Source organism: Acyrthosiphon pisum, chromosome A3 (assembly GCF_005508785.2).
Source record: "Acyrthosiphon pisum isolate AL4f chromosome A3, pea_aphid_22Mar2018_4r6ur, whole genome shotgun sequence".
Taxonomy (NCBI): Eukaryota; Metazoa; Arthropoda; class Insecta; order Hemiptera; family Aphididae; genus Acyrthosiphon; species Acyrthosiphon pisum.
Window position 1 is genome coordinate 37,436,548 of NC_042496.1, and position 16,280 is coordinate 37,452,827.

A 16,280-nucleotide genomic window follows, 5' to 3' on the forward strand; every position below is an offset into this window, starting at 1 on the left:
GTAGAAAATATAGTTATGTTTCTACGTTTTTAATTATAAAACTTTACCTCAGTAATACAAAAAGATTTCCAAGAGTATAAATACTCATTGTATTGTTCTAAACTTAAATAATATAAAATACGGAAACTTTTCGGGAAGATGCTTTATTTTATTTTATTTTTATTTGAACGGTTAATATAAAGCCTCAAACGGATCCTTTCAATTGTATATCAATTTGAATAATAACAATTTACTTTTTATTAATAATCTATTAAACCTCAATAGAAAATACAACTTATCATCATCACGTTGAACTTTAATATTTAACTATATCAATGTTAATAATTATATATGAAAATATTTGAATTCAAAACTTAGTTTTTTACATTCTTACAAATTGAAAATAACTTCAGGAAATCTTAAATATAAAAGAAAATTACATTTTTAAAATTTTGAACTTGGAAAATTGAGACCTTGTATAGTTACTTTTCCAAACCAAAAATATCCCTTTTACAAAGCGCGTGGTAAACTTTGAGAGCCTGAAAGTTTCACGCAGCTGATCACCAGTAAACGAGTTTGTTTCGGTAAAAGGATCTCTCTTTTTCTCAACGATATTTCTTATACAATATGTGGTTCGTGGAAACCAAATGCGATTTCCTTGTGACCTACTTTTATATTAAATCAAACTTCAAATCATACACCCATAGATATAAACGATGTCATCGGTAACTGTGTTTCCTTTCTTTGACTAATCTTCAAAATAAGTTTCGTGTAAAAACATATCACTTAGGTATGTTTAGAACTACATTTTTATAATATATACAATTTATTCAGTTAATGAGAACAGATTTGTATAATTTTTTTTTTTCGTTGCTGTTTTCTGGCGAATACGATAAGAGCGTTAATCCATTAAAATCTGTTTCATATAAGTGGATAATATTTAATTTCAGAAATCATTTCTTGCCAGCCAAAAAAAAGATAACATATATAGATTATAGGTATATAATAGCTGTATACAATAGTGTCTATAATACATTACTATCTACTTATCACGTATTTTACTATGATGTATATAGGTACTGTTAATACTTACATTTTTAAATGTTTTCAATTACAATAAGTACTATATATCAAGATATACTATGTAACCAATCATATAAAAATCAACTAAATATACGATATATGTATATAAAATAGCCAGGTGGTGATCGTGTGACTCGATCGCCACTGGACGTCAAAGTTTAAATAAAAGTGCTTATTATAATTAAGCTGTTCGTTTATTTGTGTACGTCTGTGATAGGCTTATCTTAATCTTAAAAGCTTTTATGAAAAAAAATATAAACTATATAATACTTTTAATTTTAAAAAAACAATTATAATAAAATAACAATTACGTACTACCATTTAACCAACGACTGCTGCAGTCGTTAAAACAATTAACTGTTATAATTAATAATGCATTATGTTAAAAAAAAATATATGAAATATAAATGATAATAATTGAACATTATCCCGTCAATGATTACGGTATTTTAAAACAGAATAGTTTATTAAAAACAACGTTGTATCTACATATTGCATTATTACATTAATAATTATAAAAATTATTAAATCATAGTTGCATGTACCTACCTACTTTTTGTTTTATCGAGGTAATATAAAAGTATGATATTAAAAGTGTTGTGTCAATAGGTAGGTACGTGTATAAAATAATCACATATTTTTAGATTTTATACTTAGTTTACAGAAATACTATTATAATATTTAAAACTTAACTTAGTAAAAAATTACTTCAAAAGGATTTAAAATTTTTTACATACTTTATAGTGTGTTATTGGCATCTCGTTTTTCAACCAAATATTATAATAACATAAATTTCGTATATTTTGTATAGGTACTTATTAAAGCATTTTAATAATATTTTTTATTTGTTTTTAAATTATTTTTAATGACATATTTTGTAATACCTATTATAATATGTTTCACATTATGAATAATACACACACAAACAAATGCGTAAACATATACTTTTTTAATTATCGTCATACATTTTTTCTCATTTTCAACATATTTATTTAATATAGTTTGTTACCTACCTTTAAAAGATAATACTAATAATTATTAAAAGTTGTATTTTTTGTAGTATCTCTCTCTCTCTCTTTCTTTTTCTCTAAATATAATATGAGCTCGGGGTTAAAATTTTACATTTTATCTAAAGAAAAATATTTTGATATAACATAAAAGTTACATATACCTAATATTTTATGATTAAAAAATATATATACATTATACATACAGAGTGATTGACATGCGTGCTCATCAGTCATCCCTCTTTTATCCTTCAATGATGTATTTATCAAAATTCTGATTTTTGAAACTCTTAAGTATACAAATGTGTTAGATACTTTAGTTTTTATAACATTTAATGAGTTTAACATGGCGATACAAATTTCTTTTTTTTTTTCAAATAAGAACTACCTATTTTTAATGTAAAGTATTTATTTTATCGACATAGGATAATGCTTACCTATATTGTAAAACATATCCAAGTGTTTGAAAATTAAGTGTTTTAGTATGCTTAAAAATTCTTATAAAATCAGACTTTAAATAAATATTACAAACCTATTAAAAAAAAAATTGAAGTGAGCATGTTTGTTAAATCATCCTGTATGTATGACTTCTATAGAATACTACCTAGCTATCTAACTCAACATTGACAAAATTTATTTTTTTATAAATATATTTGTAATATATATGGTGATTGATATATTTAAATTATAGTTATTATACCTACTTTTTATTAAATGTAAATTTTTTATTAAGATATATAATGATTTTATACGAAATTCGTTAAAAAAAAATTGACTTTATCACCTACATAATATTACAAATTACTGAATTAACTATAGCCAACAATATTTTTCTTTGACTTTATAATTTAAAATGGTTGACGTTAAAAATGATTTTTAAATACATACATAATAATGTTCTGAATCATGCAATTTTAAAATGACTGAATGTGATATAATCTTTCATAATATTATAATATATGATAATGTATTATGTTGCCTTTGAGCTTAAAATATTTTTTGGTTCGTAACGAAAAATCACCTAATTAATTATGAAAAACCTCTTATATAAAATATACCTATCCATAGATAATAGACTGTATCAATATATTATATTATAATAATATATTGATACAGTGGTGCCCTAGATATATTTTTCAGGTGTAGCAATAAAAAATTTTACCCATCCACCCACCCTTTTGCAAACTCAAAATTATATTATTTTATACATTTTATCATATTTTAATTGATAATATTAGTAAATATTAAGGTGTTAACCAATATAATCTGTGATTAGTTATGAACATATTTCAAGTTAATTATTTTATGTTATTATAGCCACACACCCCTTATTTTCAAGGTGTAGCGACCGCTACACCTAGTAATAGGGTTGGGATATGGATATAGGTATTATTGGTAGGAATTAGATATAAATACAATATTATAATGATGTTATATGTATACGTAATAGTACATACATAATATGTTATTAGTTTAGGTTATAATTTTATACTGTTTACAGAAAGAGCTACACACGACACGTGTTTATCTATAGAAATTAGTTTAGTTAATAGTTATGGTATCATTGTTCGGTGAAAGGGACAAGATTGAGATCGGATTCGATTCATAAACGAACTAAACAAAATTGTTGAACAACTTGACAATGCGTTGTTGTATTCAATAATGCAAGTGTTTAGGTATTGACTGTTTGGTATTTGCATCAATATCGTTACAAGCAATAAGGTTCTATAATATACACGATCAAAGTTTGTGCTGAGGTTTTCATAAAAGCCCAGTATACGTACAGATTTTCCCGGGCCGAGTTTATTTGATTATATCCCAATCCGTCCCTGGCTGTGGTTTTAAGTGAATAATTCACTTATTTATAGTACCTTTAATCTGTATAGTAGTATTATAATGATTTAAAATAACTGGAGTGTATTGTTTTATAATTATCTAGGTATATGAAATAGAGATAAATTCAGAAAATTCGAATTATATTAATAACGAAAGATAAATATTACAAAACGTATATCCCTTATATAGGTACCATCGTTGTATCAAATATACATAAGTATTAATATTGATGGTATTATAAGAAATGTTCAAATAATTTAAAATCGTCCGTTATATATTTTTACTTTATAATTCAAAATATCGTTCTCATCACGATGAAACGGATTTTGTATACCTATATTAATCGAGATGAATGTCTTCGATAAATACTTACATTTTGTAAAATGTGCAGACATAAGAATTTGATACTTGCATCAAAATATTATATACCTTATACATAGGCACCTGAGTGAATCATAGTACCTTCACGTTTTCAATGTTCATTATCAATATATCATCTTATAGACTTGGACGATAAGTCGACTACATGACTATTTTGATCTGTAGGCAGAAATATTACACACATAATATGCTGATATATAATTTTGGGCATATTTAACTATATGTACTTGTATTATATACCTATTATAGGTATTTCATGACTTATCGGAATGACTGAATGAGATGCTGTATACGACCTATTTAAGGATTGAGAATAAAATATAAATAATAGGTACCCATACAACACCATTATTATGGTTATTTGGACGTTATAATATATTATCTCGTGTATTATTGTGTGTTGAGTGTAGACAGCAGCGGATTAAGAATAATAATAAAGACGTTGAATAGATACTAAAATGCCATTGTAAATTTGTATAACACGATGAATGTGTCAAAGAAAATAATTACCAAATCGAATTCACTCTAACTCTTGTTGTGTCGAATCATAAAATTCAGAATAGCTATACCTATACTTGATACTTATAATTCCTTTATATACCTATCAGCTTGTTATATAATATTATGATATATATGGGTTAGTTGGTTAGGTTGACTGGTTTCATCGCTCTTCATTATTTAACCGTTATTATAGATTCATCTTACACCTAATCCTAATTGCCAAACACTGCAGTGTTATGGGCGGGAATTATTGAATAATATTATATCTACTATGATGTATTTTATACGTAGGTATTTGAAAAAAAATTTAATTAGAAAAAAAATTACCGGGGTTTAATTAAGCATTTTTAATAAACTTTATATAGAGTTCAACCCACACACATAATAGTTTGTACATAATCGTATTTGGTTATAATAATATTATTAGTAACGCGTTTTGATTCTGAAAGTTTTCCCAAATTGGATGAGGATTTTTACACTTCTTATTATTCCCCTCATTTCTTGAAGTATAGTTTAGAATTTGTGATTTTAATACCAAACAACCTGATCTATAGTTGTATTAAGTTCCTCGAAAATAATTAAAAAATATTTTATTTAGGTAACATTTTTAATCATTATTTTGATCATTATTAGTTAAGTATACATTTGGTAAACCATCAGGTAAAACAAAAAATGATATTCGTCTCAGTAAATAAATTTATAAATATGAATAATATCATAATAAAAACGAAATCCGTTGATTTACAAATAATTGTAATGGCTTAAGAATGTAAAAAACAATAAAATCATTTATATTTCACAGGTAGCTAAACGTATATAGCAGTGTAGCACACTTGCGCATTGCAATAGTCGTACGGTTAGACGTTCAAAGATTTACTAAATAAAGTGTTTGCGACTTTCGCAACATTTGAAATAATGCTCAAAATGTATGGAAAATGTCATAGAAAAATCGGGCACATTTTTCTTAGACTAGGGGCTTTTACACGAAAATCTTGATTCCATTATTGCGCACTCCCGGGTACCAGCCAACACTTTTGCAAAATGATTTGTACATAGCCATCATTCTGTTTCATTTGTTGATATTTTTCTGTATTATTTTTGAACTATATTTTCGTCACTCATATCGTCAAATAAACATATAAGTAAAGCATATTAAATCATTCTTTTCTCCGACAGATCTTTTTACATTTGTCTCTGAAATATTACATGTTCTGCTTATTTACATATGATTACTTACCAAGATATTATTGCAACAATATTTTCCGCAGTTATGTTCAGGAATTTCGGAAATGTCTTGTGTTGTTTGATTATTCTCGTATAGTTCTATAATTCAGAGTACTTAACTACTTAAGAGTTAACGCACAAATATTGACAGCCAAGAAAAACATTGGAGTAGCACATAAAGTATCTCGCTTGTATAATATAATTATAGTATATGGCTTATAAAACTGTTAAAATGGTTTCATCAATATTAATTTTATTTTTCTTCGATCATTTATAATATTTGAATTTACATAATATATTTTTTTATTTATTCCATCACTCACAAATTAAATTTTACTTAAATTATAAATCCATTTAGTTTTAACTTTCAACTGATCTTGTTAAGTTATCCAAAACCAATCTAAATCGTTAAATTATAATATTATTTATGTATGATTTTGAAATCGAATTATATTATTTCTTTTTTTCATTTCACTTATTTCTACCATTGATTTTATAATAAATTTTTTATTATAAAATCAATGTTTTTATACTTAGCTTTTATTGAAGTGTTATATTTTATAACAACTAAAAAGTCATTAAAACTATAAAGTTGTAATTTTTCTTTTGGTACTTATCGTTTTGTTCAATAAAAAAAAGCTAAGTTGAAAATTTAAATATAAATGAAAAAATATTTATCTTTCATTATTAGCTCATTAATATGTTTTAATATATATTTCTATCAAATTATGTTGATGCGTTGTATCATTAGAACTAAACAAAATCGAATATAAATCTAAAATGTTTGATGTGAACGTTTTATAGTTTTATGTTTTAATGCCTCAAATTAATGTACCTTGTATATTATAATAGTATAGTACTATTATACTATGCAATAAAATATAAATGTATTTATTGTGTTTATAATATTATTGTCGATTAATACATTAGATACATCGACCTTTGTTGCTTGCAGACCTTTACAGTTTTGACAATTTTTCATCTATCAAACTAAATGATAACATAATAATAATATGCATTTTTATACTGTCGTACTAATACATTACTTTTTTTTCATCCACTAGCCATATCACAAAAACCACCACTTACGAAGATCCCAGAAACGATTTGGTGGAGGAGAGCCCAAAACCTAGACTGGTTACTTTAAAAAGACATTCCGAACTAGGATTTGGATTCGTAGCTGGCAGTGAAAAACCCGTTATAGTTAGGTAAGTCAGTTTATATTCAGTTACTAGATTACTATAGATACCTACCTATTTTTAATACTTACAGTCTATAGATAGTTAATTAATAGATGTATTTATGCACTGTTATAGTATTATATACTTATATCGTTGTATAATTTGATAAAATCTAAAACAAATATTTATGGATTATGGCATTCAACATGTTGGCGTTACCAAATATTTATATTAGTATTTCCTGTATAAATATTGGAAAGTATTAAGGGATATTTTTTTTCAAGCGCTTTTTATTTTTTAATTATGACATAATTATAGACATTTAAACAAAAAATAACATTTTTTTTCTTTAACTGTTTCATATTTATCGAGGTTATTAAAAATGTTATCGTAAAAACCTGAAACTTTCCACTATTTCTTATATACGTATTACTATTTTTTATAATCAGAGTTTTAATTTAAAGTACCTATTTAAAATGATTCGTCTAATTTTAAATGCTTATATTATATTTACAATTTTTAGGTTTAGACAATATTATAAAATTTATTTAATTATAGAAGTTATATTATATACATTAAACAAAATAATAATATTAAACAAATATTTAGTGGTTCCTATAAAAATTCTATGTGGCCCTCCCTGGGCCACAAGAACAACATTTAATCGGAACTCAAATTCATTCCATGCCTACCCGTTGTAATTAGCTGCACTAATTTTGTAGCTCCTCTGCAGTAGTATTGATGATGATGGTAGTACGCACACATTATCTTTAACATATCCCCAAAAGAAGCAGTATATAGAGATCAGATGACCTAGGGAATCAGGTGTAAAGTTTCGACAATGATTCATTTTCAATAGTTCTGTACATTGGTACGTCCAATTATTTAGTCTAGTTTTAAGCTATTTTATCCCGGACGACCTCATTTATACAATTTTATAGTGTTGATTGATAACTGTTATTCCTAATATTTCTGCAACAATTATTTCAACTTACTGAAACGAGAAAATACTAATAATAGTATAGACAAAAGAAATAGATGATGATCCCTGCAGTAGACCCACCCACCTCCATCTGTTACAACCGTCGTTGTTTCGTACACACAATTGTTTATCATTGAATTCAAATTTCACACATCCATTAAAGTGACGAGACACACTGGAGAAACCTTACTACGCAGAAAGACTAGTTCCTCGTGATTTTTTTTTTCACTTCAATGGTCTCGGCGACGTTCAATTCATCTTCGGATTTCCCGTCGGCACACGATTTTCCTCTCGCGCCCGTCACGTACAAATAACCAGTCATCTCGGTCCTAATGCGTTTTCTAGTTCCCTCGCATAGGGGTGTACAGTATTATGTATATACCTCCTCCTACGCGACACGCAACATATTTACCTCCATGCGTTCGGTATACATATGCACGCGAATGTTATGTTATCATAACGAAAAATCCATCCGACCGTTTATAACAACGACAAATAAGATGCACGTCGTCGTATAGTGCATTGGTGTGTGTGTGTGTGCGTGTGTATTATAAAATATAAATACAGTTTCATTGTGTGTGCGAGGTGTATATAGCTCGACCGCGATGTACGTGTTTTTTTTATGGACATTTCACTCCACAATCACGAAACGTCGTCTACCCGCCGTACCATCCACCTACCGTGCATGCGCGCTTGCGTGCATATGTGTGTATATGTATAGTGTATGTATACGTACATATTATATGCACCTATATATACTATTATAATAATAATAATTGACTTAATGAAAAGAAAAATACGCATATATGAAAAATAAAAATAAAAAATGACGGTATGCACAGCGATTTATATACGATGGATGAGCGTATATGCTATATAATAATATATTATATGGATTTGGGCTCAATCTCACCACGCGTCTCGAACGTACGTCAAAAACCTTCGGTTTATTTATTTTTATTTTTTATCATATCGAAAGCAGAACATAATTTTTCCGTAAAGGTCGCGTGTCTTCGCATTTTTCTCGGGGTTTCTTTTTGACTCGATTTGTCACCCCACACCCCCATCGCGACAACCGTAATCACCCCCCAACACACAACCACACATACGCGCACACACAAATTTCTACGCCCCGGACGTATTATTATACTCCGACCCACCTATAATACGGACCTACCTAACTACTGTACCTGTCTACCTACCCTTACTTTCATTATCTCGATTCCGCAAACGTTCCCTGCGAGAGGAGCGCGCTTTGACAGTATCCCTGAAGACCGATTTATATTTTTGCTTTCCGCGACGTTCCGCGCTTGCACACTGCCTGGTTATCAGCCACACACGAGTCCACTCTCTACTCTCTCTCTATCACTCTTTCCCTCCCTCTCTCTCTCTCTCTCTCTCTCTCCCTCTTTCTCTCACTCTCTCTCACTCATATGATATAATATATACACGCCATTGCACATCACTGGTCCTCCCGAAGGGTCGCCGTGGTCGCACGTGAATAAAGTGGACATAATAATTATTATCATATTGGATTATAACAAAAAATTATTATTTACATTATAGGCACCGAAAATAATTGAACAACATGACAGTAATATATTATAAGCGCCAAACTAATCGGCTTCAACGCGGTCATTATAATAACGATGTGGTGGGGTGGGAAAGGTACAGAAGGGAATATCAATATTTTTATTATAATTTATTATTATTGTGCGCTGATCCGAATACTTTCAGTCGAAAAACGTGTAGCTATACAAATTATATAAATATAGCCGTACCCTTGTATAGTCTGTAGAGTACCTATAATACTATATAATAGTAAAGGTAAGTACTATAACGTACATAACGAATGGAACAGATGATATCGTATTACGATTGCTTTCGCGTACATCATCATTCGTCGATGTAATAACATTTTATCGAGACGGTCTGCACAAAAACGCCATCATACACGCTGCAGAAACGACCTCTATTATTAGTTATTATTATTGTTATTATTACTATTATTGTTTTTTGTTATCATTCTCATGGAAACGTCTATACACTCGAAACAAAAGGATTTAAGTGCGTTCTATTCTACAGTGAGTCGTCCTTTATATAATATATGAATCTTATCTCTTCGAAACTCTTATAAGGCATGTAATGGACGGATTAACTGAGAGAGTATAATATACAAATATTACTATATTAGGTACCTATAAGTTTTCTATATACACTTTCCAGATAGTCATTATATATAAAAACTAAAAAAACTACAATGATCGGATGAAGGAGATAATTTTTGATGTGCACGAAATCCGCGAAACAAGATTTTGATTTTATTGTCTTATAGAATATATTACGTTATATATAAATACCTAAGTTGTATTATTCGTAGGTTTCTCGCACACATTCCAAAACCGTATTATTGATGTTTAAAAATGTATAAAACGAAAATGCACACACGCACGCGCTGCAGTATAAATTGCTGTAAATAATACAATTATTGACTTGATTCGCAGAATAACATTTTATTAAGCAAGAAGTCATCAATAAACCATAATATAATTTAATACTATTGATAATTAACTTATTTCGTTAATAAATTCAAGTGAAATAAATAATAAATTAGAACTGCAATTACCTATGTTATATAATTATCGGTACATAATGTAATATATAGCTAGATAATTATAAAAACAAAATACAATTTGTCAAAGGTTTAAAATTGTACTCAATATAATATTGGTTGTCAACAACGTTTCTATACGCGCTTCACTCGAGTTTTAATTTCAAAACGCTACATATAATAAATTAAATAATCAAAATGTTATTATATAATCTAATTAATTTAAAACATACATATTTTATACAGACATTTTCTGCGACGTAATATTTATGTATACCTGCTTTGTGTAAGGGCGTATAATAATAATAATAATATCCTAAGTAAAGTAATGCAGATTGTGCGATTTTTGCATAATACAAATAATAATCATAATAATAATAAACGTATATTAAATATATATGTATACTTATATAGTATACTGACGGTTATTACTTATTATACGAATGCTGTAGTATGCTGTGCAGTATGCATTATTATATGCGCACAAAGATGTTATAATATACTGTGCAAACAATATTTGAAAAATATTCTGGTGTATATTTTATGGAATTTCCACTGCGGGGTGAAATCATTGCTGCGTGGCTCTTGCAAAAACGCGCAAATGATATAACAATTATATTGCGCATTACCATGATAATGACGTATTATTATAATATTTTAATCCACCGCCGCGATAAGTAAACGACGTATAAATTATATTATTTCGGGCGCGCACAGATCCAAAATACACCCCGCGCGTGAACGTTTTGGAGTGTGCGGGGCTGTCGCATTAAACACAAAACTACCCATATAGAATATAGATGATAGGTATATTGTGCGTATTAATCAATTCGTTGTTTTTATTCGTCATATATGGATGTGTATTTACGCGAGCGCGAAAATATTAATTTCGAATAAAAAAGAATGTCGTCGCGTCGCATACTTCGCAATGTACCGTCCCTCGCGGGTGGTGCCCCCTCCCTCCCCACACACACACACGCCGACACTGAAATTCGCGTCCCTCGTATTTAGTCGATATAAATATCGCGGGGTGACTGAGGTCTTTGTTTTTATATACATAACGATAATATTATTTTCGCCCGACGTGCACTATACATATATAGGAATAGAGAGGTATTATGGAGAATATTATTAGGAATAATACACGTATCCGAGGCGCCTATGTCGTCGTTGCGTATATATTATTATGAGTGTCGAACGGTATTATTGTTCACGTTAAACGTAAATAATTTATATTTTTTTCAAATGGAAAACGTCGGTACACGGTAATGGTTTGTAAAAGTCTTCGTAAAGGTTTCGAATACATTTGTTCGGCTTTATCTATACCTATATACAACGCACATATATCTCAACGCGCGTACCCGCCTATACACCTCCTATGTAATATATATATATATATGTATTTGTATGTATATTTGTATGAATGTTGATTGTACCTATATATATATATATGTGTTGGTACATATATATATCGACATTTTCTCACCGGAGAGTAATGACTTTAGTTTCCGCAAGAATTTCGATTTCGAACATTCGCGGCGCGTATATACACTGCTGTTCTTTTACCTTGTTAAATATACAAAACCACACTCGAGCCGATGCAGAATTTACGTTTTTTTTTTTCGTTTCATACAAACACTTGACAAAATGTCTCGAGTAACGCTTGAAACAACGACAACAAAAAATCATCTGTTAAATATAAAATAAAAAAACGTAATGCCATTATGCATTAATTTTGATTTAAAAAAAAAAAGTGCGACAAACGTCTGCACTCTGCAGTTCTCAGCACAAACCATTTGAACTCTCGGGGACTTTTGCAATACGTTAAAATCAAATAAAATATTAGATACTATTCGATAATATATATTATATTATATAGATACAATATTCTATTGGTAACATTTTATTTACCCTACAATGAGCGTCTCAGTCACTATACAGTCTTCGGAATGACATTTATCGTAATAATCATTAACTTTATTTCTATCTCGGCGCTTCATTTTTTTTAACCTAGCTGTTATTTCCTAATGATTTCCTGGTTCCTCCACTAGTACTCGGAGACTAAAGTCTAAAATTAAACTTTGTAAAAAAATCCAATTTACTTTACACTTAATGGCTGTGTGAACTGTGAACCCAGTCAGCACCATTTCAGTATAATCTTTCTTTCGATGGGCGTCTTAGTCAAAGTAAAAATACCGACACAGTCACTGTGTCGAATAGTGTCTTCGATAATTTCAACCATCAGTAATTTTTGGTAGGATAAAAATATAAAATATAAAAATACCTTTTATATTAGGTATACCTATACTGTGTCTAAGAAATACAATTATTGTGAGAGAGGAAGTTATGCCCTTCTAGTGTTTTAGTGTTTACCCCTCAAATAATAAATCTTTAAATGTAAACACTCGAAAAGCGGTCTTTGAATTTTCTAGAATTGTAAAATTAGTGTAGATTTATCAAATTAGTGCTGTCTGTATTATAATATTGTGTATGGGTACCTGTAGCTCTAAGTGTATTTACTCGGAAATCTGGGCATTACTAACAAGTTAAAAATTTATTTTTTTTTAAACTTTTAGACTTAATTAGTTAGTTAATTCTTTAATCAACTAAATAACTTAATTATATTAATTGCCATTGTAATTGTTTACATTTTACTTTTTTTTTGTTAATTTGAAAAATATTAGGTACGCGTCGTTACGTCAAATTAAAAACATATTTAAACAAATCGATAAGATTAAAAATGAATTATGTATTTTTGTATTTGTTTACATTTGTTTATTAGACAATAATTTTTAACAAATAAATAATTCAATTACTAGTAGATATACAAACTTATAATTGCCTAATTGTTCTAAACCATTACAGTGCGTTTAATAAGATGAAATAATAGGAATAATTAACATCTATACAATTTTAGAGTGGAATAACGAATCATTGATCAATAAAACAAATTTATTACATTTTCGCTGAGTTAAGCTCATATTTTTGCCATTACAGCTTTAAACTTTTAGAGTTAAATATATTAATTGATAACTTTATAAAGTTAAAAAAAATTACATTTAAAAAAAAAATGTGTTGTATTAAATGTACAATACATCAGAGCTTAAAGTGGAGGAAGGGCTATAGACGATAACTATTTGATCCCACTATAAAGTTACAAGGGAGACAATTCTTCAAATGAATTAGGTGTTGGAAAATCAATTAATAAATGTGTGATGTTATATGAGCTAAACAAAATATATTAAAACAAATTATACGATACTGTGCTTTCAATAAAATGGAATGTTGTTGTTATTGAAAAAATAATAACTGAACGATGGAAAGAAATAAAATAAATATACAAAATATTTCGTACAGTATAATAGATATTATATTTCCACTTCGTCAAGCTTTCTGTGAATCATTAAGTTCGCCTGCTCCATTTATTCCTTTCCTAACAGCTGCTGCTGTTATTGTTGGTAATTTCAAACTCATATTTTACCAAACGATTAAAATATGAAGTCCTAAAGACCTACGAAACTTAGAAACGTATATTATACAAATGTCGTAAAAGACATTCGATTACGTCATTATATTTGATTTTTTGTCTCGATAGAGCAATTTTTCAATTTGTGTGTACCTATATGCATAATGAATATCATGTGTCATGTTTAAATGCTTTTGCGGAGCACGCGAGTTATTCCGAGACATGACATTGAATAATATATTTTGCCACAGATAATTTGTCGAAAAACAAAAAAAACTTGAACGAAAAATATATTCCCTAGGCAGTAAGTTATTGACGTGTACGGACCTATTTCTGATTTACGACCCGTAATATTGGTTAATCTTGTACGATATATTTGCATTGGTCGTTTAGGAAACGACAAAAAAATGCCTATTGAACAGTAAACATATACGTCATAATATTTTGAGTCGTAAGTATAGACACGTCAGGAAACATATTATTATAATATTTAAAACACGTCGATATTTAGAAATCGAGAAAAATTAATACCTAGCTAGTTGAACACAATTGCCAATAATATATTATGGTAGACAGTGGACACTGGACAGTGTATTTTGTGTTTAATTTGGATTACTATACAAAGTAGGTATTTTTTAATAATTCTATTGACAATATTATATTATTTAGCTTTAACATTAATTGTCTCTTGACTGACCTCTATAGTTACATTTGTATAGTTTTTTTTATTTTTTATTTTTATTTTTAAATAGTATATTTACAATCTATACAAAAGACAAGGTATGATAAGTAAGTGTGGTGACATAAACATTAGACATAAAATAACATTGAAAATAATAGGAAGGCTCCCAGCAGTGCCACCTGACCAGAAATAGACATTTGTATACCTAGTTACAAATTAAAATAAGGTTTATATTTATAATATTTTCTATATTATAGTGCATGAAAATAAATAATTAAACCATGTTATTGTACTATTGTTAATTTATATTATTTCTAAACATTTCAAGAAGCTTTTCCAAATATCTTAAATACTTCAACGAAGTATAAAATATATAATTTATATTATCCATAATATTCTCGGGATATATAAAATATACTGTCAAAATAAATACCGCCAACATATTGTTATACTCATTAAATCTGCTTTCATAAAATATAAAACGCAATCATTAAAATATTATTATCGTCATTACTTTACGGACATGACGAGAGACGACCTTGCCGTGTTAAATAATTTAGTTTAGGTATATTATGGGCGTGAAAATATATTCCTCCTATTAATCAATTACAATGAAATTATTTAAACAAACAATTAATTATAATTTCAAAACAAGGATGAGGTTCGTTTTCATTTAAAAACTTGATTTCTCCACTCGTATGTATTAAAACAAAATTCATTTCAATTCAACATAGCTCACAATAGGTACTTAACTCTAGATATTATTGTTATACATTATTATCCATTATCTTTACGATGCATTAAATATTATTATAATGAAAATTTGCCGTGCTCAATACAATCAACGGTTTTATACTTTTATGTAACATGTTTTTATTTAGGACAAGAGGAAAGTAGATATAAAATCCCAATGGCCGATGGCATATGCTATTTCACATTTCTCTATACCGTTTTGTAAATAATCATTTTATTTGAACTACCTATACTTGTTTATGGCTATCAACAACAGACGTTCTATGACCCTTTGCAATTTTTCGAGATTATATGATTACTTTGTGATTGATTTACTGACTTTTCTTGTTATTTTTTCTCCTTCGTGCATTCCAGTCATTTTCATTGAAAACGTCACTCAACAAAAAATAAAAACGGATGTCAAATATTTGATACTAGTATTGTACACACACACATATTTATATTATACATATTGATATATAGATCCGTACGATTAAGAAGTACGGATCACAATTTTTTTTATACAAAATAAACACTCCATATACCGTAAAGCGTAAAGGTGCTCATAAATATGTATAAACCATATGTCCGCATATATCCTAATGGAAAATATTA

The 16,280-nt window shown here is 28.4% G+C and overlaps 1 protein-coding gene across 2 annotated transcripts in view; it reads left to right on the plus strand.

The window, feature by feature from the left end:
- Nucleotides 1–16,280, plus strand: part of LOC100159582 — a 69,579-nt gene that overhangs the window by 34,404 nt on the left and 18,895 nt on the right. For both annotated transcript variants that reach the window (XM_029491465.1, XM_016800977.2), the window contains one exon: nt 7,076–7,219. In XM_029491465.1, coding sequence (XP_029347325.1) covers nt 7,076–7,219 — 144 coding nt within the window. The remainder of the gene's footprint in view (nt 1–7,075; nt 7,220–16,280) is intronic.